The following is a 27,205-nucleotide window of genomic DNA, read 5'->3' as shown; positions in this document are numbered from 1 at the left end:
CAAACCTCTAAATATATTGTTCTAATATCAACAAAGGCACAAACTTCTGGATGGCATATTATGATTTCACAGTTCAACAACCAAAATGGGAGGACTTATATAGAAAACTTTGTAATGACTAGTTTCTCTCCAATCCCAAAGATAACAACTATTTTGACTTGAATGCTCACAAATTGACTAGGATGAAGTATTTGGCTTAGTTTGGGTGTAGACTTTGCTGCATAGTTAAACCAATCACCAAATGTTGACATTTTCTCCTAACTGCTAGCTCGATTATTCCCTTTGACTCCGATATGTACTGTTGAGGAGACTTGGCCGACACGAAACACTCATGGGTTTGCTTGAGAGACGTTTGATCCATTTTGTCAACCCAATGTTCCCTTTTCTAAGCTCACGATCTTCTCTTTAACCCCTCATGAGCCTTGGTTTGACCTTTGACTAGCCAAAGTTCGAGTGGAAGTGCTAGTGACTGCATTAAGAGGGTCATTACTTTGCTGGGAGTGTACTATGACCTACTTAAGACCCCATGTATGGATGATATAAGCTTAACATGATGCATATATATGATGTGGAATTGCCCCACATGTGGTCTGATTGACTCATGTGTTCAACATTCCATCTCTTGGACCGAACGACTAGGAAGAGGGTTGATGTGACTCTAATTTTGTTTTGATTTCGTTGGAACTAGATGAAAATTGCTTGATTGGGGGATTCCAACATTTGGGTTTTGCCTGCAGCATGTCAAGGAATGACCTTCTTTTGGCATTTTTACCTCCCACGTGGCTAGGACCACCTTAGAGGAGTGATTTTTGTGTGATGCCTCTTAATTAGCCAAAATGTCCACATGGCATGTCAAGTATACATCGTGGGCAAGTCTCTATTGAGTTTGGTTAGTTTGGGGTGGAGTATTGTTAATTGAAGTAAGAGACAGAAGGGTTCTGCTAAATTTAGAAATGCACTAAATTTGGCAGAGGAACCCACAAGTGATGCTAAGGTGAGTGTGCTTCTCTTAGTTTTGACTTAGGAAAATCCTGTAATTTTCCGATAATAAAAAATAGTAAATCAAACTTAGCCATGTGTGGAGATTTATTCTCAGTTCCACTTGAGTTTAGTAAGGCAGTTCGACTTGAGTTCAAGGAGCTAGTTTTACTTGAGCTCAAGTAACCAGTTCAACTTGAGTTCAAGGAGCCAATTCACTTGAGTTGAGGTGTTAGTTCAATTCTATAAAGAAGAAGGGCACAAACTTGGTTAATCACATGATTATGCACTAGAGAGATTTGTGTTTGTGAGCTCAACAAGGAGTTTCCAGATCAACCCGTTAAGGCAAAGAGAGGGGCCGAATAGCCTCAAATGATTTCTAGAGCCAGAGCACATCACCTCAAGCCTGAGTTGGCTTGCGCAAGAGGCAGTCTTAGCCTGTACAATCCATACAACTGTGCATGAGGGATTTCGAGTAGATCAACAGTGTGAAAATTGGTGTGTTGAGGAATAGAGAATTGGAAGGGAATTTCTCCCGGTATTTTGTAATCAATTTGTGAGATTTTGTTGAGCAAATCAATAACACACACAAGTTGGTAGGTTTTCCCTAGTTATGCTTTCCTGGGTATTTTTGATGTATTGTTTATTAAGTGTTTGTGTCTTCATAATTTTGTTTTCCGCTGCTATTATTTGTTAGAATACTCATCATCTTTAGTAAGTGAATTTTGCGGTTAAGTATTCAGTTCTCGCATGTCAAGATACCTGTTAAATTAGTAGCTGGGTATCGGAAAACTAACATGGTATCAGAGTTACGTTCTAATTGAAGACCAGAAAGCAAGAAAATTTTCCTTATGAGTAGGTGACAAAGACAATAAAGAGAGTGCCCTCTTTCCTGAGAAATCAATGCGCTAGGGTTTTCTCCTAGTATGGTTTGCGCAAGTGTTTTTTGAGCAGTTCAAACTAGCAACATGGCATATTTTGGGCTAAGATTTGAAGACTGCCTTGATGGGGCCTTGAGTTTCTATTCTTCGAAGGAGAGGATTGGTATAGTGTTGGAGGAGCAGGGAGTTTGGGAATTTGTGGAGTCCACCAACTGCAGCAACAGATCCTTAGCAACTAGCCCAACATAACAAGAAGGACGAAAAGGCCAGACCAATAATCTTTGAAGGAGTCAAGGATCATATCATACCTCACCTTTCCGGAAAGAAGATAACTCAGGCCATGTGGACAGCTGTACTAGGGTATGAGTGAGGCCATGAAGATAATACTCCGAGATAAGCTCAAAAATATCAAGATGTCCAAGTTTGAGTCTGTGATCTCTTACCTAACCAGATTCACCCAAGTGAAGGACAATCTCGGATAGAGACCTTGTTGGTTTTGCACTATTGGGGTTTCCCAAGTCATGGGAAAACTTCATTTATGCAGTGAGTGGCAGAGAAAAGTTGCTAGGTTGGGCACACCTATGGAGTGATTGCGTGCAAGAGGAGATCTGGAAGCAAGCTAAATTTGGGTCTCATTCGAAGACCGAGGAAGAAGAAAACTTTTCCCTAACTGGCAAAGGGGTCATGGCCAAAGGCAAGAAAAGTCCAGGAGGGGCCGAGTCTAGTTCAGGAGGCAAGAAGAAGAAAGATCTCAATAAAGTGAAGTGCTTCTCTTGTCATTAGTTTGGGCACTATTCCACCAAGTGTCCAAACAAGAAGAAGGGATCCAAGAAGGATCACATGGCAGCATCAGTAGAGGTGGAGGAGTTCACTTCTCAGTTTGAGGAATTTTAGCTCATAGCTTGGATGGTAAGCTTAGTGGATAGCAACATGTGGTATATTGATAGTGGAGCATCCTTTCATATGACCAAGACAAGGGTTATTTTAGCTAGTTAACAAAGAAGGATATGCAGTTTCATATAGAGATGGGAGATGATGGCAGGTACCTAGTGCAGGGCATGGGTACAGTCAGGGTTGAGAGGGTGTTCGAAAAATCTATCTACCTTGGAGATGTCATCTATGTCCCAAGGTTGAAGAAAAACTTGGTCTTAGTCTCAACCTTAGAGAGCAAAGGGTATGAGGTTATCTTTAGGAGAGTGAAGGCCTTCATCATGCCTCTCAACTCTAGAGCAGTTAAGTAGATTGGAGGTAGGTTGAGGAACCTTTACAGGATATAGTTTGAGACAATCACAACTTTGAGCAACAGAGAGATCAATGCGTAAAGATGTGACCTTTGGGAGCTTTGGCATAGACTTATGGGTCACTTATACCATGGCGCTCTAAAAATATTTTGAGGGAGTTTGCTACAGGGTTAACATGGTACAATGTAGATCAACATGACGTGTGCAAGGGTTGCACACGTGGCAAGTATGGCAAGACATCCTTTTCCAGTAGAGATAACAGGGCCAAGAGTATCTTGGAGCTAGTACACTCAGATGTATGCAAACCATTTTCCTCTCCATCCCTAATGGGATATAGACATTTTGTCACCTTAGTTGATACCACTCGAGAAAGACATGGATTTTATTCATGAAGAATAAAGATAAGGTCTTCTCGAAGTTCGTGGAGTTCACACCCTTGGTGGAGAACCAAACTGGTAAGAGGATCAAGGTGTTGATGTCAGACAATGGTGGGGAGTACATCAACGCTTTCAGGGATTTGTTTGCCAGGGAGGGCATCAAGAGAGAGCTCACTGTATCTCATAACCATCAGCAGAATGGGGCAGCTGAGCACCAAAACCATAACATTGTTGGAACAGTTTGGGCTATGTTGCATGACAAGGAGTTACCAATGTTTCTTTGCGCAGAGGCATGCAACACTGCAGTCTTTTTACAGAACAAGAGTCCACATATGGTGCTATGTAGAGTCACACCAAAGGAGGCTTTTATAGGCAAGAAGCTTGACGTGTCAGTTCCAAATTTTTGGCAGTCTTGTTTACTACTATGTGTCTTCAGATAGCTGGAAGAAGCTGGAGCCCACAACATAGAAGGGATTGTCATGGGATACAGTGAGACAACTAAGGCGTACATGGTGTATATTCCAGCACTCAGAAAGACACTAATCAGACGTGATGTGAAGTTTGAGGAAGGAAGGGCTCTTTCAAAGTCCTTGGAGCGTGAGCAGGGTGCAACAAAGGAGGAGGAGCAACAGGCTCCCAAGCAGTAGGCTCAACTAGTTGCTCAGTAGTCATCACAACTAGATGTTGGGAAGGCCGACCAACACACAGTTGATTAGAAAGTGTAGGAATGGGAGGAGAGAGCAGAGTGAGTGGAGCCCACTCAGTGAGAGATTCCTAGAGCAGGGAGGGGACGATCCAGGTGGGAAAATTTGTTGATTAGGGAGGCTCAAGAGAGAGTTGGAGCCCCTATTTCCATGTCCGAAAAGAGCAAGCAACCACAAATATATACAGGGTACATGGCACTTATGACTGAGGTGATAGACTCAGAGCCTTCTTGTTACAAGGAGGAAGCTTCTCAGCAGGTTTGGTGTGATGCTATGGTGGAAGAGTACTCTTCCATCATGTAGAATGATGTCTGGGAGATTGTGCCAAGACCGGTTGGCAAATGAGTTGTGGGATCACGTTGGGTGTACAAGATTAAGCATGCAACTGATAGGAGTGTGGAGAAGTGTAAGGCTAGATTCATGGCCAAAGGATTCTTTTAGGTCAAAGGGATAAACTATGATGAGATGTTCTCACCAGCGGCCCGATATTCGTCCATTAGGACTATTTTGGTGATTGCAACATAGATGGGGTGGAGAATCCACCAAATGGATGTGAAGGCCGCCTTCCTTAATGGAGATTTTGAGGAAGAGATTTATGTTGAGTAGCCTAAGGGATTTGAGTCCTTTAGCAAAGACTTTTGAAGGAAGTGTAACTAGGTTCGGTCTTCATAAATGTAAATTTGACTTTTGTATTTATTCAAGAAAAGAGAAATTATTTTTATGATATTTGTCAATTAGTTTCTTGCTCATTGAATTAGGTCAAGCACATGTTTAAAGTGCTTCTAGAAAGTCAAGAGTCAATGTATTTATGTAAGACCCTTTGAGGGCATGTTACACTATGTATAAGGTCAAAGGAATACCTCCAAGACAAGTGCAAGTACTCTCCATGCAACGCCGTCCTCCTCCACAAGAAGCTAAAACGAAGAAAATAATGAAGATATGGTCAAGTCGACCGAAAGAGAAAATGTCGGCCTAATGTCGGCCTAGAGGAGGGACAATCCTCTATATATAGAGGCTGTCCACTCCCTCATAAAGGATATAACGCAAGCTCTGAAATTAGCGAAGAGATAAGCCGAGAAAAGTAAGGTGAAGCAAGTCTAAAGGGTCTCCAAAAGTGCAGTGAAGGAAGGAGGAAATTCAACGAAGGTAGCTAACTATTTCTAGGGCTAGAAGGAGAAGGAGGACATATTGGGATATAACAATAATAACGTTTCAGTGCAAGATTCGTTGGTGTTTGGGCTAGATATTAGGCCTACAAGGCCTCCCAAGTCAAGCAAAGGAGTCTCACTCCCTAGCGAAGGTGAAAGGATCCTAATTCACTAAGGGTACCCTCCACACGTGAGAAAACTAGGGCAACAAAACAACAGTACAGTCATACACCCATATCTCAAGAAGGATCTCGTTTGAAGAAGTCTACTTGAGGAAAGGATAGAAGAGGAACATCTCATCTAGAAGGCTCACTCAAGGAAGGTCTATCTCTAGACAAGAAACAAAGAAGGAGGATGAAGTGCTGGGGAGAAAAGTGCCAAAAGGAGGAAGTCTATGTGCCGGGGAACAAAGTGCAGAAAAGAGGAGAGGACTTGACTTGTGCTTGGAGGACATCCTAGTCAAGGGTCTAGGGTTTGGCAGTGATCAATAAGAAGCTTCAATAAGAGAAACTTACCAAAGGGTTTTCCTCTCTAAGAGAGAGAGGTTTTGGCCTTGGCAGAGAGCCAACATTTGTGTTCTTGTCTTTATGTTTTTGGTAGCAGTTTGATGAAACACACACACTAATAATAAGAAGAAGATCAAGCTAAGATAATTGTAAAAGTGCTTCACAAATTGTTATCAAGCAGTGAAGAATCCTAACAAACACCTACTCTAGATTCTTCAACAGAGTCAAGCATGCTTGCAGGCTGAGGAGAGCTCTTTATGGGCTCAAGCAGGCACCAAGGGCATGCTATGCTCAAATAGGCAACTATGGGCTTCACCAAGAGTGGAGCTGACTCCAATCTGTACTACATTGTGGTTGAGGGACAACCTCTCATTCTTGTGTTCTATGTTGTTGATTTGATATTAATAGGGGACGAGGAACTCATCTGTGACTACAAAAGAGATCTTGCAGAGGAGTTTGAGATGAAGGATATAGGGTTGATGCACTATTTCTTTGGGCTGGAGGTATGGTAGGGTGTTGGACGAATATTTCATAGGGTCGTTGATGTATCTTGTGAACACATGGCCATAAATTTTCTTTGCAGTTAACCATTTGAGCCAGTTTATGGTTGAGCTGACCAAAGTGCATTGGGTTGCTGTGAAGCATGTGTTGAGGTATTTGAGGGTCACATCAGATTATGGGTTGTTATAAGGCAGGTTGATGGAGTGAGTCTTCAGGGATTCACAGATGCAGATTGGGCAGGGGTTCAACAAACAGGAAGAGCACTTAAGGTAGTGCTTTTAGTGTTGGGTCAACAGTTGTTTCCTAGTTCAGCAGGAAGCATAGATCAGTGGCATTGAGGTCAATTGAGGCCAAGTACATGGCTGTCGGCTTGGTAGCTTGCAAAGCTATTTGGTTGAGGACGCTACTTGTCGGGTTGTTCAGTTAGAGGTTGGAGCCCATGATCATAAACTGTGATAGTCAAAGTTGCATGACTGCTCCGAACACATCGAGATCAGGTATCACCAAATCAGAGATTCTGTTCAGAGGGATAAAGTCAAACTTCAGCACATACCTTCAGAGGAGCAAACAACAAATATCTTGACCAAGGCATTGGCAAGAGGCAGATTCGTCTACTTCAGAGACAAACTGGGTGTAGTACAAAACACCTTCCTCTCTAAGAGAGTGTTAATTGAAGTTAGAGACTTAAGGGTTTTGCTAGATTTAGAAGTGCACTAAATTTGGTAGAGGAACCCACAAGTGAAGCTAAGGCACAATTTCTATTCTCTTAGTTTAGGCTTTAGGAAAATTCATTAATTTTCCTATAGTCAAAAATAGTAAATCAAACTTAGCATGCATGGAGATTTATTCTCAGTTCGAGTTGAGTTTAGTAAGGTAATTCAATTTGAGTTCAAGGAGCCAGTTTTACTTGAGATCAAGGAGCCAGTTCGACTTGAGTTCAAGTAGCCAATTTGAATTGAGTTCAATGAACCAGTGCGCTTGAGTTGAGGTGCTAGTTCGATTCTATAAAGAAGAAGAGGACTTGGTTAATCTCGTGATTATGCACTAGAGAGATTTGTGTGTGCCTGCTTTTATAAGAGACACCAACAACATCGTGACATGTTGAGATCCGACTGTTGAGTTTCCTTGTGCATGACATTTCTCTTCTTGGCCTTATGATTGTGTGTTCCTAGCAACATGATGATTCATGACTTGACATTACGATTTTGGATACCTAGGCTTTTGACCTTAGATCTTAGCTTAGATTTTCTTTTCTCTCGCTTTTATAGGAGTTGTCCTTCCACTTCTGCTTTGGATCGACAAAGATGTGCTTGGAAATCCCTTTGGATTTTTTATGGTCATTTGTTGGACTTCAATAAATTTATCTTATCTTATTTGTATACTACTTTTTTCCTTCATTAAGGGTAGAGGTTTTGAATTGATTTACCATTGTTGTTTGATGTATTTGTTGAATGCTTGTCTATGTTTTTTTGCTTTGTTTATTAGTTGTGAATCACTTTGCTTGTAAGATGAGCTTTCAATTATCAAATTTGTCCCCAAATTTTTGTGCCTTCCTAATTTTATCAAGATTGTGCCTTCATCTCTATAATAACAATGTTCTACTTATAATTCATCATTATTAACCATTTCATTGGTTTTCCTTTCTGAGTACTCACTTTTATCTAAACTAATGTATTATATATATAAGGTTTCAATGTAGACTTCTAAGTTTGTATATTTCTTCTAGAAGTGGAATGTGGACAAATTACAAGGGATTAACTTATTACTATTATAAAAATTCTGTTGTTGTGGACAATTGTTGATAATGGCAGCAGTTAGGATGATTGTAGTGGTTACTGTTAGAAATCGATGCACCCTAGGTCTGGTCTATGATCTATCTATAAAACATAAACACATTGAAAGTGCCTAACTTCAAACTTTTGCACATAGGAAATTACCCTAGCAATTAGATCAACGATTGTACACAAGGTATATGCCCAAACTTGTTTCTTATCAATCCATTATCAAGAAAACTCACATGGTTCCTGTACTAGGGATAATGGCCCTTTATATGTTGTTTTTCCATGCTACTGGAATCTAGGTTAGGGTCTGAGAATCACTGACACTACCAATCCAATATACCACAACAAACTACTTTGCAAAGTGGAATATAAACAACAGTAAATCAACACGTGCACAAATATAGGCAACCTTTTACAATTTTCAACAACCCAACAAGCTGTGATGCAATTGTCTAGGGCTCATGTACCAAGGATAATGGTCCTCATACATCCGCTAATACAAGAATACAAACTAGGGCTTGTTGTCAACAACTATGACAACCAAACTACCCTGAACAAGATACACTGATCATCTAGTTGATATTGTGCAACATCACAACAACCTTGATTGTACCTTGAACACACCTACTGGTCCTTCTGCTCCCAATTTGTAGCTCTGTCTCTATCAACAGTTTTGCTCCTTTAGGTCACTAAACACAACTTACAAATCTGCCCTCTAGCTGATCATTCGTCCATCAATGCATCAACACTTAGGGTCTTTTGTTGAGTTGTTCACAACTCCGTTTGTGAACAACTCTCAACTGCCCATTGCTGCTCCTCAGCTCCTTTGGGACTTCTTCCCTCCAATGCCTTCCTATTCTGTTGTAACGAAGGCAAACTTCGGACCAAAGTGCTGCCACCTATCACTGCAAGATGTCATTCTCCAACAATGAGCTTGGGCTGACTCACTTAGCTGTCCTTTGTTCTTCAAGGTGTCAACACTAGTGCCTCTAACCTTCACCCTCCTTACCACTGTTAATGTCCTTCTTGGCAATTAATCTAGGGCTACTTTGAGCAACTACTTGTTTCCCTCCAACAATCTTAAGATGCCCTATTCAAATTTGTCTTACACTAGGACAATCTATCCCCTAACAATCATTCAACTCAACACAACAACATACCTCATAAGCTGGTGTACTTCCGTTGTAGATATGCAACTTGGTTAGGTTACAGTTACAATCCACATTAGCCCTCCCAATCTGCTGCAAAAACCTCTAAAATTGAAACTCTCCTCCCTTTGTAAGCTGCTCCCATTCGCTGCTACTTGAACGCTGAGTTTTCTTGGTTCTAGGCCTTCCGACCCCTCCAATTAGTTGCTAAAGACTTTGGCCTTCTGTCCAATGACTATAGAAATTTGCGACCTTCAAATCTGAGAAAGATACCACACAAAACCTCGTACAAACAACCCCTTTTGCATCCTCCTTGAATTTGCCCAACAATCTTGAGAAAACAACCCTAAATGTCTCCTTTCTCTCCTTCACTCAAGCTCCAAGGTTTGCGGCCTTTTTCAGACTTACGTTGCTTATGAAGATTAGTTAAGTTATGGTATGTTCTATGCTTATAACAATTTACTTCTTTTTCTTATTATATTCCACAGATTAGCAATCACATGTATATAAAGTAAAGTGCAGATAGAACATTAAACGATCGACAGAAAACAAGCCAAGACAAGAGACACAAGATGTGGCGGCTAGCCAGGGACAAACCCCACAATGTGTGGGGAAACCCTTTGATCAAATCTTCTTTTATCTTCAATAATTCAACAGAGAGAAATAGTACAATAAATCTGATTTATATTAGTAGTAGCAAACCCTAGATCAACAGCATCAGCATTAGCGGCTTCATCATCAAACTAGGGCAAACGATATCTCACAAACTGACCGTCGGATCGGCTTGATTCCACTACCAAAAGTTGCGGCTTCCAGAGGAGGTTCAGATGAACCTACAACGCAGTTCAGATGAGGAGATCTTCTGGTCCACGCAGGTCAAACTTTACTTCTGCAGTTGCAGCTTCAGTTTCAGCAGCTTCCTTCAAACTAGGGCAGTGGATATCTTGCAAACCGTCCGTCGGATTGACTTGATTCCACCACCAAAAGTTGCGGCTTTCAGAGGAGGTTCAGATGAACCTATAGTGCAGTTCAGATGATGAGATCTTCTAGTCCACACAGGTCAAACTTTACTTCTGCAATTGCAGCTTTAGTTTTAGCAGCTTCCTTCAAACTAGGGTAGTCGATATCTCGCAAACCATCCGTCGGATTGACTTGATTCCACCACCAAAAGTTGCGGCTTTCAGAGGAGGTTCAGATGAGGAGATCTTCTGGTCCACGCAGGTCAAACTTTACTTCTACAGTTGCAGCTTCACATGTGTGAGGGAGTGACCCTTTTTAGCGCAGTAGAGAAGAGACTCTTTTCTGCGCAGTAGAGAGAGAGAGATGTGATGAGATGAGTGAGTGCAAATGAGGAAAAGTCCTCTTGTATTTATACACAAATGATGATGTTTGAATAGATGTTACTGTTGGGCTTTTGAGCCTACATGAGTTGTAGGTCTGCTTGATAATAATTCCATAATCAAAATAAATTCATATCTCCATGAATACTTATCGGAATCGGATGATCTTTATATCAATCCTACACCTCTCGACGAGAGGAATCTAATAAAAATATTATCAGCCATGAATAAGATGACCCACATGAAGTTTGGCCCTAGTTGCCAATTTTAACAAGATTGCACTTAGATGTGTCATTTGAGCCTCAACGCCTTATCTATTTATACTCTTCTCTTTGGGTGCCTAACCGACTTGTCCTTTATGCCACAAGCCGACTAGAAATATATAAAAATTAACATCTTGCATTATAGAGCTCCTCTTTTGGTGTTCTTTGTGACCCCTAGCTCCTTTTAGGGTCCTCTACAATCTCCAAGGGTTACATGTCCAAAAATCCTAGTGGTTTCACACCCACAAGCTTGGGTGCGAAGCCCACATGCTTGGGTTCTTAGCCCACAAGTCGATTTGTGGTGCCAGTTTCTCCAAAACCCGAACCCTAGGGCTTGGAGTACCTCCCAAGCTATAAATCTCAACATTATATCTTAGTACAATGCCAAATAATCGAGTCAATCCTTTGACCTAAACTCCTAGGGATGAGGTTTTGTCCTCTAAGCACTCTCTTCCCAAAAAACAAGACTGTGGTAGTCCTTTTCCCACCTTAAATCATCAAATAGTAATTTACATACTTGAGCATGCTCCTTTAGCTGATGATCCTCTACTATCCCTGTTTTCCTCCACAACTGGCTTACCGTCCCTTGCAACCAACACTGTTGGCCTTCTGCAAGTCTTTTTGTTCAGTCAACTAGCTCCTTAAGTCAACTAGACCACTGAAAATGCTGTTCCTTTGCTGCGGTCAAGTCCTTTTAACCTTCAAATAACACAACTCCTATGGCCTCCTATTCCAGTGTAACAAGCTTCCATTCTAGCTTCAACCAACCTCATTTTTGCTGTTGTAGTCTTGGCTTGTCTTTCTAAGCATCGACACTCCTTGCACAACAACATACAGGGCTACGATTGCCCTAATACAACTATGACTAGTTTTTGTCTTGCAACCAACTTCTGTCATTTGACTAGCCACAATTATCCCTGTGGGTAGCTTACCATAGGGTTGCAACCTCCTTTAACTTTCCAAGAAAAACCCTAACTCGATTGCCCTACCCCTTCTACTTGCGGCCTGCGCACAAAAACTAGTCCAACTGCCCTAGAATTTAGTCTTCTCCTTTAGGCCATAATTTCCTTAATTTCTCTTGTCATCAATCCTCTCCATTGGCTTTATTTATATTTTCCCTTAGGTCTTCTTAGGATGCCCTCCTTTCCTTCAAGAGCCCTCCAACTCAACTTGTAGTATACCTAGGGTGATAGTATGGGGTACACAGGGAGGTACCCAAGGGAATAATGTAATAATGAGATGGGCCATAGTAATAAATAAAGTGGTTAACCCGTATCATGTAAGAGACCACAAGTAGTTAGCAATAATGTAATAAGCTCATTGTATTAGATAGATGGTATTAAGGGAACCATGGTAATGACCCATGGTATTGTATGTATGAGGCCTATATAGAGGCTAGAGACTCCCCATTGAGAGATGTCAAAGGATTATTGTATGAACAAGCATATGGCTTGTGGAGTGTTCTCCTTCCTTAAGGAGTGAATGTATGGTGTTGCCCTACCTTAAGGGTTTTGATATCAATAAAGAAGCATTTCTATGTATATTCAGATATTGTTATTTCTTGGGTTTATTTATATTATCATATATTTTTAGGTCAGATCTATAACAAGATCTATAACACAACCTTAACAATAAATTATAATATTAAATGGTCCTGGGTTCCAAGCCCAATCACTATGGGTCCAAAACCCCAACTTTGGGTGGAAAGCCCATACATCACTTTTTGTGGATGTTTCTCTTTCATAGGCCTAGCACCAAGGGCATGTGAAAGTACCTCCCGATGCTACCCAATCTCAAAAGTTATGAAGATTGTTGTGGTCATGGAGGAGGAATCACATGGTTGTAACCAAAGGCGGATAGCGTGAGAAGGGATCAATGCTAATGGTTGATCAACGATAGCAAATAATGACTCATTTGTAGAAAAATGTCGAAATGTATGTTTGGTTTGAAAAGATGTTGGGAAGATGATGGGAAGTATGGTAATTGGTAAGACAATGTGAGTTATGGTATCAATAGTGGAAGGATATGGTGGCTTCTAAGATGATGGATAGGCACAAAATGATTGGGAAATATGGCTGCGTGGATGTAATGAACTTGTAGTATATTAGTAATCTCTTCACCACAGAACAACTTTGTCCTTGAACTTGATGTTTGCAACATGATCCCTTGAATTTATGCATTTGTCATAGTGGGAGCAACCTAGCATTGTCTTTGATACCAATGTAAAAGGGGCAATGGTGGTATTACCAAATAAATAGAGACATGCTTCGAAATAGATATTTAAATGATTCAATAATGAAATTACAAAAGCTTTGTGATGTTATATAGTTACATTAATCGGTTGTGAAGGTGAAGTGTCATGTACCTTGTTGATTTGTCATTATTATTATTATTATGCAAGTGTGAGTATATTTTATACATACTTCATGTATGTTACAATAGGAAAATATGATAGATGCGTTTTCATAACCCACTATATTGCAACTTTATATTTAAGCTTTAGGACAAATAGTGCATACCTCTATTCCTTTCCTCCATGTACTGGTCATTAAAAAATTTCTATGTTTGGACGTATCTAGTATATAAATTGTAGAAGTTTTTGTGTTCCTTGAACTAATGTGCACATGCAATTTTAATAAGAATTTTGGTTTTTAACTCTCTTTGCATTACACGATGGTCCACATTTATAATAGCGAAGTGAGAGAAAATTGGAGACAAAAGTTAAAAATAGATCTTTTGTGTTTTTATAATGAAAACTTGATATAACTTGTCTTGGAAAAAGTAAACTCCCACTTTAGGAGTACCAAATATAGCTTTGGCAAAGAAACATTTGAAAACATATTTGTTTTGTTCATCACGTCCTTTTTGATTAGAGTTAATTGTGGCCATTTCCTATTGAAGATGCCTATTGAAGATGGCAAAATTGCTTAGTGGGTGAGCTTTGTTTTGAACTATGTATATAATAGATTTCTCGCTCCATGTAGTTTTTGTTTCTATATGTATATTCCCAGTCTTGATATGGAGCAATGTGTCTACGCTGAGCAAGTTAGAAAATCTGGATTGCCTTGGTCTAGGGGTGGAAATTTATCATGTTGAAGAGTGTCGAATTGATAAAGGATTGGATGTCCTACTTGGTTAAGAATAATATATATGGAAAAACACTATTATATGCCAAGAAATGTAGGCATTGGTGTAGAACAAACTCTATCGTAGAACAATTAAAAGGCTTGTGTAATATTAAGTTTGGTGGTTTGCGTTAGCATTTTCGATGAGGTAAAGGGAAAAAACATTGGAAACGTATTAAGTGACAAATGAAGATGTGGTTTTCTACTTATTATCCTTATACAAATATAAGTTTTTGTGGTCACTATCATATACAAGTTTACAATGATAGTAATATGGTGTGCCAAGATTGGAATACTCCACATTTAATTGCCATAACATCAGATTTAAGAATGTTGATGAAAGGTTTGGAGACTAAAGTGACATGTTACTTTCCTTACATAAAACTTTGTTGAAGATACCCTTTTAATCCAACCAAGGGGATAAAGTATAGAGAGTTGACAAATTTTTGAGAAATATGATTGACTTGATCTCCATTATCTATATTTGACTTTGTTTTCCTTATTTTCTGTGTCTAACTTGTAAGTTTTGTGTTAGGTGTGATTTAAAGCTTTATAATGATTTTAATATGATGTATGGAGGAGTAATCCCACCATAATTCATAGACATAACATCATATTTAATAATGTAATTGAAAGGTTTGATGAAAAAAGTGACGTGGTAGTTGTCTTCTTCAAAACTAGGTTGTAGATCATTCCTTGCCCAACCAAGGTGATAAGTGTTGAGTTGAATATCACTCCTTACCCAACCAATTTATGTATGTCCTTCAAGCAAGGTTCAAAATGAGAGCTCTCCACAAGAGATGTCCAACTGTAATGAACAAATTTCGTATACTTCAGCGGTATGCTCTGATATCAATGTAACGAACAAGGTATATGCAAAGGTTAAATACTGTAGAAAACTTGGAATTTGAAGATACAAGAATATATATTAACATGTATGAATGAGAATATGATGATACAAATGAGAGTGAGGGCCTGCTTATATACCCTAGGCAGGTGTTTCTTTATGGAAGGTCATGTCCTTAGAGACATAACTCTTCATTAGCTGGTTGCTAATTAATCATTATTTATGATATGTTATTATTATTTATTTTTACCTTATTTATATCTATATTTTATTCATAACATTGCCTTCCTCTACAAAAAGCTTTGTCTTCAAAGCTTACTGATGAATGAGCTTGATCTGTTTTTATGTTTTGAATGTCTTCTCGTCTCGAAACTGTCATCTTTGTTGATACAAGATGATATGATCCTTTGAGTGATAAATAAAATTGCCGAACTGAGAAGGGATCAGACCATCCTAAATTAATCTTCTGTGAAACTTGGCAATTACTTGATAGCTGGGACAATTTGTTATCGTCAGTTTGGATTGTGCCGACATCATTATTCTTCAGAACATGAGTTTGTTGTTTATGTTTTGAGTGATATAGATATGCAGATTGATTGGGATGTTTGCTCGTGTGGTTCGGATGTCGATAAGAAATACTAGTGATTTGATTTTCTCTTATCATGTGTTTGGCAATTTCTTGATTTACTCTAGGTGTTGCTGTTGAGTTGGTTACTGAATTGTCACTTGGAATTTCCATCATTTGAACTGCAATGTTTGAATATTTTTTCCTTCAACTGGTTTGCCCTCTTTTTGAGTTGTGATATTGACTAGATCGGTATTTGTTCTCTTATCTTCAATTTGGACGATTACATCTGACGACTTCGATACATCTTTCGTGATGAGTTCTTCTAATTTTTCAACGATTTCTTATCATTTTTAAGTTTCTTAATTTGAGTGAGTAATTTCTCGCTATGGTCCTTAAGACAAGTAATTTCTTTGTTTTTGTCAGTAGTGATTTTGTCAACTTCCCTTTGCATTTTTTGTATTTTTTGCATTTTTTGGCGTCACTGAATCTTGCTTCAAAGTAATGCCCTGTAGCGTTAGCTTTTTCTTTTTGTGGGAAATGTTAAAAACTTCTGTTCGTATTTAGGATGAAGGACCCTAGAGATTTCATCTAGGGTGAGCAAAAAAATGTCATTATTGTCAAAAAATAAGGTTTTCACGGTGAATTGTGAGATAAAAGTATAATCTCCAATACTTAGTTGTAGATTGCTTATGTCGTATTGTTTGTCACTTGTGCCAATAAAATTCGTTTCAATTATATTCGATTTAGGAATCACTAATTGGTTAGCACATTTACTACTAACATAGTTCCTGCTAGTGATCCTTTGATTTTAAATAGTGCACCAACACATGTACTAAGAGTTTTAGGAAATATTCCCTCTTTCATTTCTAACTGAGACTCAATTTCTTTATTGGTAGTGATTGATTCCATTTTGTTTGGTCGAAATGAGCTTAGTTTTTTTTTTAAACAACCTCCTTTTTCCTATATATATATATATATATATATAAAATGATGCTTTATAGTTTACATCTTTTTGTATTTAAATAACTCTATTACTTGAATATAAACTTTATAACTAGTACCCTTTAATAAAAAGTCTTTAAAATAAACTTGATTATTATAATAAACATCACAATAACCCGTTTATGAATATGGACTTAGCTTATTCCTCTTAATAATTTTTTTTTTTTAACTTTTTTGAAAGGTCGTGACTATTGAAATACGGTGGCAATTGTTTTGTAATTAACACAATATGTATGGAAATTGACACAAGTTTACCCAATCAGAGGATGATTGTCCACAGGCATTGTACACAACGTGGTGTGTTTGCAGTTTTAATGGTGGTAACAGGGCGGGGTGGCATGCACCGGCGGTGTGAACAAATTGTGGTAGCAGTGTCTTAAGAAAAAATGGTGGAGTGTTTAAGACAAACGACGACTGGGGAATCACTCGACTGTGGCGTCGGAAAAGGATCTTGGCTGGACATGCAACTGTTTGGTGGGATAGGCAGCCAAATTCTGTTGCAAGGTGGAATCGGCCTGGTGGCAACAACAAGTGCCTTTGGTCGATGGCGACAGTGGCGGTAAGAATCGAAGAGCAGCGGGTATGCAACGTTGGCTTCGACACCTGTTGCGTGCAACAAGGTAGGGTCAACGAGGCCCCGATTGATTGATTGTTCTTTTGTTTTTTAATACCTTTAACTTCTTTTATGAGAGTGCGGCTGGTTTGGGCCGTTGGTTGCTGTGCAAAATGTGGCAATGGCGGTTGACAGGAGTGGCTACTCGTCCGGGCAGCGACTTGTAAGTTTCTTTTTTTCTTTTTTATTTTTCTTTATTTTTTATTTTTAATTTACTTATTATATTCTATATGTTTATTTTAGTTTTTAATGATTTTTTAATCAATTATATATATATTTTAATATGTCTATTTGACTCTTTTTAATTTTTAATTTTTTTACCTGTTTTTCGTATTTCCTATATATAATTTTTTTTTTTACTCTTTTATTTATTTATATTATATATGGCCAAAGGCCTAAATGACGAAAGTGACAAAATGGAGAAACTCCAAGGTTGTGTAGCAAAATGCTTTGATTGTGATCAATGTCCAAAGGCCGGATCATACTGGCTCTATGGGTTGAGCGGCCAGAGGATCGAACAACTCTAGTACCAATGTAACGAACAAAGTTTGTATACTTCAGTGGTATGCTTTGATACCAACGTAATGAACAAGGTTCGTATAGACATAGGTTAAATACTCCAAAACACTTGGAATATGAAGATCTCCATGGAAGATACAAGAATATATATTAAAATGTATGAATGAGATCATGATGATACAAATGAGAGTGAGGGCTTGCTTATATACCCTAGGGAAGTGCCTCTTCATGGAAGGTCATGTCCTTAGAGACATACCTCTTCATTAATTAATTACTAATTAATCATTATTTATGATGTGTTATTATTTATATCTATATTTTATTCATAACACCAACTCTCCTCCAAGGGTGCCTAGTGCTTCAATGTTGCCTTCTAAGCCACGTGCACCTCCTAGGTCATCATAGCTCCATTACCACTCCTCAAGTCAAGCATAAGCCCCTTTGTAAGCAACCAAGTGAGTGCATGGTACCTAGTGTTCAATGCCTTCCTAAATGCCTAACACTTCTCCAAATATGTTGTTGTCTTGAGCAGGCAATCAAACCCTCCATGTGCGCCCATTAAGAATGTTATAATTCAACGTAGGTCTCCTACCTCCTATGGAAGTGGTGCATAACATAAGCATCAAGTCAAGGTATAGTAATTGATGAGTAAGCTATCTCCATTGTGTATGTTTGCTAAGGTACAAGCAAGGGTAGTTAGTGCATCTTGTACTTCGCATCACCAAACCCATCTTGTACCCCAAGCATTGTGTAAACACTTTCAGAGTAACTCCAAAAGCTAACGAAAGTGTGATAACCAAAATATGGCTCACCAATAAAATAATAAAAAATACTTGGAATATAAAAGTATCCATTGACAATACAATAATATATAGAATAATGTTTGAAAGGATGATATGATATTACATATGAGGGCTCCATATATATAGCTAGGCGGGAGTGCTCTTTCACTGATAGTGATGTGTTTTTGGTTGGGACATCCCATCATTTCTTAAAAATTATTATCTAATTATGAGTTATATTAATATGTTCATGACATTGCCTTCCCCTTAGAAATGCTTTGTCTTCAAAGCATATTGATGAAAAGGCTTTACACTTTTTACTTTGACTTGTAATATCTTCGCTTGATTCTTTGTTTTTTGATGTTGTCATGGTTGATGATCTAAGACGGTACAAACTTCTAGGTGTTGAGCAAGATTGTTGAACTGTAACATGATTTGACATCCCAAGTCCAAAGATTTCTTCATTTTTATCTGCAATAATTTTCAACTTCATTTTGCATATTTTATATTGACTTTTGATTTCTGTGAAAGATTAACTTTGAGATATCTTTTTGGTGTTTTTGAATCTAAATCTTGTAGGAGAATTTTAAAAACTTCTTTTTATTTATTTAATATGAAGGACCCTAGTGTTTCCATTGAGGGTGAACCCAGAAATATGTCACTATGATCACTCCATAAAGATCTAACAATGAATTGTGATACAAACGTATAATCCCCATTGTTTAGTTGTAAATCAGTTATGTTGTATTGTTTCCTGTCCCAAAAGTCTAATAATTCAATTATATTTGACTCTGGAATCACTAACTAATTAGTGAATCCATGACTTACATAATTATTATTTTCAGTGGGAGAAATAGAAATAGTAAGATACTTCCTTGCAAGTGTCTCCTTGATCTAAGTAGTACTAACACAACATTTTGAAGTTTTAGGAAACGTTCCGTTTCTTCATTACTAGACTCCATTTTGCTTTTGCCCAAAATTTTCATGAAAAATTTCTTAAATCTGATACTTTATGCTTTTAGGGATTATTTGATTATACCCCTTTTTACGTTAGTACCTGGTGATTTAATATATAATTCACTTGAGAATTTAGTACTATATCCTTAAATAGTTATATAGTTATATTTAAATAACTTAATTACTTCCTTTGCACTTTTATGAATAACCACCTTACATGAATCTTTTTAATTAAATCCTCTACAATATCCCCCTTGCTCTGTGGAACTTATAATTCTATGAATTTCTTTCCTCTGTCTTTTTTCTTTTCTTTGGCTGGGATATCTCTAACCTGAAGGTAGTGTTAATGATAAAAGAAGGTGCACCTCCTCACTTTTTGTTTCTTCAAACTTTATGTCGTAATATAATTCATCATAATTTTTTTAAAGCTTTTAAAAAGCTTTTATGTATGAACACCTTTCTACTTTTATGAATACCCACCTTACATGAATCTTTTTAATTAAATCCTCTACAATATCCCCTTGCTCTGTGGAACTTATAACTTTATGAATTTCTTTCCTCTGTCTTTTTTCTTTTCTTTGGCTGGGATATCTCTAACCTCAAGGTAGTGTTAATGATAAAAGAAGGTGCACCTCCTCACTTTTTGTTTCTTCAAACTTTATGTCGTAATATAATTCATCATAATTTTTTTAAAGCTTTTAAAAAGCTTTTATGTATGAACACCTTTCTTTTGGGACCCCTGGAATACTATAGTAGCATGTGATTGTCTTCACCTTTAGTCAGACAGTGACTCGATTCACTGAACGATGTGTTAGGCTACGCGGTCTAGACCTGGCGAGTACAGTAATTATTGCCAAGGCGGTTTCCCAGTTGGTCCAATGAGTTTCCAATATGCACTGATGGCTACACGATACAATACAGTTACAAGTTGACATGAGTTTTATTCCAATTAACCAGTGTTGATGCCTGGTCGGATATTTGTGGTGCATGTTTGTTATTGTATGATAGAAAAGGTTTTACTGAATAATCATGATTGAAGTCAGCATTAAGTGGCCCTTTTTTTTAAAGATCCATGCATCTTCCTTTTTGAGTTTCAAGTGTTCTAAACACTCAACGCAACTCTCAAGGTAGAGTCCTTCGATTCCCTTTACAGGAGATTTCCTTTAAAAACTCTTGGATTGACGATGAATTATCAGTCCCTTGTAATGTTTACATAGGAACTCTGTGTACACACCTTCTTGGTGCTAGATAATTAACTTTATGACTAAATTATAGATTCACCATTTCCATTTCTTGACAGTGGAATAATTATTCACACAATTTCTATTAAGAAAATGTTTGAACGTAGATGGCCAAAACCATTGTGAGGTCAAAGATCAGATGCAAAAAACCTTTGAAGTTTTGTCTGGCAACATGCCAGATTAGATAAATAAGTCTGGCCAATGGCTGAAACAGATGATGCTTTGATACCAGGTATGATAGCGAAAATATAAATGACCAATAAAATATCCAAAATACTTGTAATATAAAAGTATCCTTTGAAGATACAATAATGAATAAATTAATACACGAAGGAATGATATGATTTTGCAAATGAGGGCCTCATATATAGCTATGTGGGAGTGCTTTTTCATTAATATTCACGTCTTTTTTAGTTGGGACATGTCTCTTCATTAATTATAAGTTATTCTTATTTATTTTATTTTATGTTTATGTTCATAACAGAAAGGGTCTTCCTCTTTTTAGGAAACTCAACAATTAAGCCATAATGAATCTGTTGCTTACCTTTTTGTTTCTTCACGTTCTCTCTTGCAATGAACTTCTCACAACCATCCATGACCTGAAACATATCATATTCATTCACACCCAAAGCAATTACCCTTTTGCTATTTTTGTTGACAATAAAACATCTTTCATTACTGAATACAACATCAAGTGTGAGCTATGCTTACTGATGGAAAGCAAATGTGTTAGCAGACCTAGTATGTTGTAGAAATCCACAAAATCAACATAACAATCTTTTGGATTAGTAAAATGTCACGAGGCCCTTGAATCAATGTACCGACATGTTTTGTCTTCAATGATTCCTTTATATCTCGTCACAAAGCCATAAAATTCCTTTTTCTGTTTACATTCAGTTACATTGGCTTGTTTTTTTGATACCGATTCAAAAGAAGCCGATCTTCAAAAGAAAGCTGCTGTTTTTGTTTTTATCCCACAACCGTTTCCTTGAAAACTTGGCTTGATGTTCGTGCTTGCTGCAATAAAAACACTTCTCATCTTTCCCACTCTTGCTGTCATCATCAGGCTTGCCTTTGCTTTGAGTTGCCGTTTTGAAGGCAGCTTCTGATCCTCCATTCACAGTACTTGCTAGTAGATTTCTTCTTCAACCTGTCCCTTCTGTAAAAGTTTATTACTCTATTGCTCAAATGTTAGATTTCCATCTCCATAATTTATATTGCAGGTTTCTAAGTTTTCATATGAAGGGTGTAGGTTTTTTAATGTAATTAATACCACGTCTTTTTCATTAACTTTTCTATTGATGACTTTCTACAGATTTTTAACCATTTCATTTTGAATGTGTGTTCTTGAAAGAGGCTCATATTCCTCCATATTTTTTGAAAATAACAATTTCTTTAATAAAAATCTCTACCTTCATCTGACGTCTAATGTAAGTTTTTAAAGTGGTCCCAAATATTGAATGCATCAACATTGCCTTCCACTTCAGGTAAGATATCATTAATCATAGGTTCCTTGATCACCATCATGACATTTCAATTTCTTTCAACACTTCAGCATCTAATTTGTTATTTTTGTAAACATTTAAATATGCCAAAGAACTGTAAATTACAGCCCTAGTGTCGTTCCACACATCGAGAATATCAACGATAACCCTACCACTGCTTAGAAACACAATAACGAACTTTTTGTCTACAAATCTGAAACTTAGAAGTTGGAAATTATATTCAAACCTCAAAAAATTCCTGATGAAGCCAAAACCTACCACAAATTCTTAAATTAGGATTTAAAATTATTTAAGAAAAATAGACTGATAGTCTCTGTCAAAAATGGTTGTGTCCACCTTCACATTGGCACTTCTGCAAATATGCCTGTTCATCCCTTCCTCCGTGACATGATGGGTCAACTCACCAGCGTTGACCTTTAATCCAGTAGCTTCTACGACATTTTGACGACTCTTATCCAATTATACTTTAACCACTCTATGGTTCACTTCTTCTGCAACTTCTTGATGTTGGCCCAAGTTCTTCAGACACCGCAGTTCGATGCATAACTTTCTTATAATGAGCTCTGTTAATTAAGTTGTCCTATAATTGATTTAGCTGCTCTACTATTCTTATCATAGCATTGGTGATATTGGGATCTTCGCTTCTGGGGTTAAGGTTTTTGGATTGGAAACCTTTCCAGGTATCTCTCTATAAATGTTAGTTGTGTGCAATGATGTCATGTAATAACAAGTATTGAAGTTTTTGCTCTTATTTGTTTGTTAGGCTAACACTTTTTTTTGTTGGTAGTCAGCCTGCTTTGTTTTGCTCTAGTTGTACCAACTCAAACTGCACTTGGTTTTGATTGTCAATGGAATTAACATTAATGTTTAGGGATTGCAAAGTGTGTACTAAAGTTTTCAAATGCCAAATTCTTTTGCTTGACTAGCCTCATGGATCTAGGATAATACTCAGTGAAATTTATGATTTATTAGACCTCTCTTTTCTCATGAATAATTCTGTTCGGATATTCTGTTTATACATATTGAAGTGTCTATGTACTTTGTGATATCATGGCAGAATTACCATTGCGTTTGGCTGATTTTGGGGTTTTGCATCGCAACGAACTTAGTGGTGCGTTGACTGGGCTGACTCGTGTTCGGCGATTTCAACAGGTTTAAGGGCTTGTCATACAACTCTAGATGTGATGTTTCAACATATAACTTTTTTAGGTTACCCACACTTTTTTATTTTCGTTTATGTAACTCAAGAGTGGAAGGACACAGATTAAGATGATAATTAGCCCTCATTTAATAGAGGTTTTATTACATAGTATATATTTTATCTTTTCTTCAGATGATTACAAAACATGGTTGTAACATTGTTTTTTTACCATTGTAGGATGATGCACATATCTTTTGCAAGGAATCTCAGGTATAAGAAAGTTCGAATTATAGAATTTGCTATATTAATCATGAGGCCATTGCAATATACTTCAATTTGGTGATTTTATATTGGTATTGGATGAGTTTTGTTAGAATATACAGCTTACATTGTGATAAAATGACTTTCGTGATCTAGGCTAAGGGATAGGTTTTCTGATTATTATTATTAGCTCTTACAGTTTTGAGTAAATATAACCTCTCAGTCTATATAAGAGGTGAACCGTGAATCCTATTGTAACTGTCTGCATTATTTTCATAATATAAGTGTGTTATTGTGCTCAGTTATGCGACTAACCCTATCTAGGGTTTTAGCATTCAGCGATCTATCTCGTTTCATAATAATGTATCTGAGCAACAGATACTATAAAGAGTTTGCTGGATCTCAGTCATCATACATCAAAGGATTGCATAGCCAATGGAAGCACTGGCCATCATTCTCAAATTAGATGTAGCCATGATATCAAATTAAAAGAAGGTAATCAATGGGAACTGCGTAGTTACCATCACCCAATGGGAACTGCGTAGTTATCATCACCTGTAAGGTTGAGGGAGCGTATTCATTGCCATGTTTCAGGTCAAAAGAGCTGCTATTAATCATCAAGCTTGAATAGTATAAGTCATCATCTATAACCACCATGAATAAGGAGTGAAGTCATTGTTGAAGAGAAAACAATGATGAGAAATGCCCTGGCCACGTTACTGTGTACTTTGCATTTTGAAGGAGAAACACAGGTCAATTTATGAGATCAGTTTCTCATCATATCTTTCTGCTAAAGGTTACAGGGTATTCAATCAAATGGTTCAGTATGTCTGCAATTGTTGAAGTTTTGGAAATTCCATCATAGTATCCCCCCTTGCAAACTTGACAGGGAATCTTTAGAGCCTGAAGCTTTAAATGGAGATTAAAGCCCATTGATATGTGAAGAGCACAATAAAGGAAAGCATAATGTATTTCTATTTCTCTGAAAATTTTAAGGGGCATAGTACAGATAGTATTTTATTGTTATTTTTTTCCTGTTACTGTTCTAGCAGGTTGTTATTGTTTTTTTTTATTTTTTTCTCGGTAAAAGCTAATTCTATTAAAAAAGTAAAAATATGTACATAGAGGTTACAATTCGAGAGGAGGCCTCAGCCAATCCTCAGCTGTAAAAGCATGGATTTTGCAATAGATCCTTTCAGTCAAAAATACATAGAGGTCCTGCAGACAAGATGTAGCATGCTTGTGGATTTCTAGACCTACAATAACAACCCGAAGCAAAAAATCTCCGACATTGACAAAATCAAATGACAGAGTGAACCAGTCATCAACTTTTAACTCCCTATCCAGGGCCGTAAGAGCAAAAAAACAAAAAATAAGAGCAGGATGGCCCCCCGGCCAGAAATTACTGAGCTGAACCGGCATGATTCGGGGACGGTGGCGCTTCCTCCTTTTCCGGACTGGGGGATGCTACCCAAGTGACATAGCCTTCTTCATCCAGGACTGGCTCACCGTTGGGATGGGTGACCAGGTGCAGGAATCCAGAGGGTCGGCGAGAGGGACCACAGGGGGGAGCATTAACCTGAGCTGGAGTTGAGTTCGGACTCTGATGCTGAGCGCCTTCCTGAACTGGATTCACAGGCCGAGTTTGTTCAGGAGCATCATGCTGACGGTCAGGATCATCGAGCTGACGTTCCGCGCGATAAACCCGCCCGGCTAAATCCCCAAGCAGTATGCCTTCATCTTGAGAAGGTTCATTCTCAGAGGGAACAGAGCTGGAGGGACTACCTTCTACTTCAGCAACCGAAATAGTGAAATTGACAGTAATAATAGGCTTGTTGACCTCACTCTGAAAAGAAAAACTAGAAGTCTGAAACGAACTATTCGGACGAGCCCTCTCAGAATCAAGCGACAGAGGAGAAGGCGGAATTGAGGAAATAGGATTGACTACCGGGGGTGCAGGATGAGCACGACCCCCCCTATTGCCATAGTTGCTACCCCGCCGAGGAATGCCACGCCTTCGCATTTTGCAAGCGGGCGCAGAAAAAGGCTGCAGGCAAATGGAGTGCCAATGAACCAGAACAGAGGGGGCTCTGTGGACCTTCCGACGTCTCCCGCTCCAAACACAAATGACTATGCTCCAAGGCAGACCCGGCATTGTATTAAAGATCGCTGGACCATAAATGCTGTAACTCGGTTGCAGTACCCATAGCTCATGCGCCATCCTGGTAGCCATGCTTGGGTTTAACACTAACCAATTTCGAGAGAGCTCCATACTTAATGCGACCACCTTGAGCCTATAAATCATAACTGCCTCCTGTACCAAACAGTACGCCCTTCTGCCAGCGATGAAGCCAACTGTCGGTTCAGTGCGGCAAGTCATTGAAACCTGGAGGAAGCACCCGCATCCGGGTAGGTTGTTATTGTTAGGAAGCACTATCTTTATTTTTTTTACAGGGCTTACACAGTGTTTTACTTTTCTACTGTGATCTCAATTTCCAAACTTGGATGGTAAAAATCCAGATGCAATTGATGAACAAGTGTTAAAACTTAATTTTAGGTATGTTCTGTGCATAGAGCAATTTATTTCAATTTTCACAGTTAGCTCAATATCTTTTCCAGATTAGCAATCACATCAGCGTTAAAGTAAATTGCAGATAGAACATAAATATAGATTGCAGAAGACAAGCTAAGACAAGAGGACACAAGATGTGGCGCTAGCCAGGGACAAATCCCAATGTGGGGAAACCCTTGATCAATTCTTCTTATATGTTCTTCAATAGTTCAACAGAGAGAGAGATAGTACAATTACAACAGAAGTCAACACTTTGACTTATCTAAATAAGAGCATAGATCATCTCTAAGAAGATGATACATGAGATAGCTGAACTCAGTTGAAGACATGTTGCTTCAACTGATTCTCCAAGGTGACTCCTTCACCTATCATTGTGCTGCACCTCGTCATTATGTTGCACCTCACCGTGCTGCACCATGCTGCACCCATCATCACTATGCTGGACCTCATAACCATGTTGCACACATCATACTGCTGTACCTTATGCTGCCACTGCTGTCCCATGTGCCATTGTTGCACCATGCTGCCACAGTTGTCCCATGTGCCATTGCTGCACCATGCTACCACAACTGTCCCATGTGCCATAGCTGCACCATGCTAGCCACTGCTGTCCCACTGTTAGTGACATCGCCATTCCATGTTTGCTTGCTGTCCCATCATAGCTTGCTATTCCAATTGTGCCATCATTGCACTATGCCATTGCTGCTAGCACTGCTGTCCCATCACACTGCATTGCTGCACTGTTGCTCTCTGGTTAGGGCATCACCTACAGCCCTATTCCTTCACACAACTCAGCAATCAGCCCTCCAAAAGACTGTGGTTTACCAAGGGAGTATGCCTCCACTCCTATGCTGCCTTTGTCTGCTTGTTTTACCTCAAACACAGCACATAGATGGCCTCTAGCTGCTGGCTATGGCCTGCGGCCTAGCCCAGCAGCTAGCTGTAGCTGCGACTCCCTTATACACCACCCAAACAACCCTTAAACAACATTGTTTTCTCCTCCAGATTTGCGGCCTTCCTTGCCCAACAATCTGCACCCAAGACGGCTCTCAAACAAGCCTCAAAGCAGCCCGCTGTAACCTACAGCAACTCGGCCTCTCCACAGAAATACCACGCTGCTCTTTAAGCTCCCCCACGCTGTCCCTTTGGCCCTTCAAACTGTGGCTAAGACTCCTGCAATCCCTGCTCTAAATCTGCACTTGAA

At 38.5% G+C, this 27,205-nt stretch overlaps 1 protein-coding gene across 1 annotated transcript in view; it reads left to right on the top strand.

Annotated features, from left to right (window-relative positions):
• LOC149138146 (threonine--tRNA ligase, mitochondrial 1-like) overlaps nt 1-27,205 on the top strand; it is a 238,096-nt gene that overhangs the window by 97,774 nt on the left and 113,117 nt on the right. Inside the window, 2 exon segments of the mRNA XM_089446457.1 lie at nt 23,085-23,179; nt 23,406-23,438. Coding sequence (XP_089302583.1) covers nt 23,085-23,179; nt 23,406-23,438 — 128 coding nt within the window.

The sequence above is a fragment of the Pinus tabuliformis genome, chromosome X (assembly GCF_031772625.1).
Source record: "Pinus tabuliformis cultivar Carrire ecotype Pingquan chromosome X, CPIR1, whole genome shotgun sequence".
NCBI classification, from domain to species: domain Eukaryota; kingdom Viridiplantae; phylum Streptophyta; class Pinopsida; order Pinales; family Pinaceae; genus Pinus; species Pinus tabuliformis.
The sequence above is the reverse complement of the archived record's forward strand: the minus strand, read 5'-3'. Positions and strand labels throughout refer to the sequence as shown.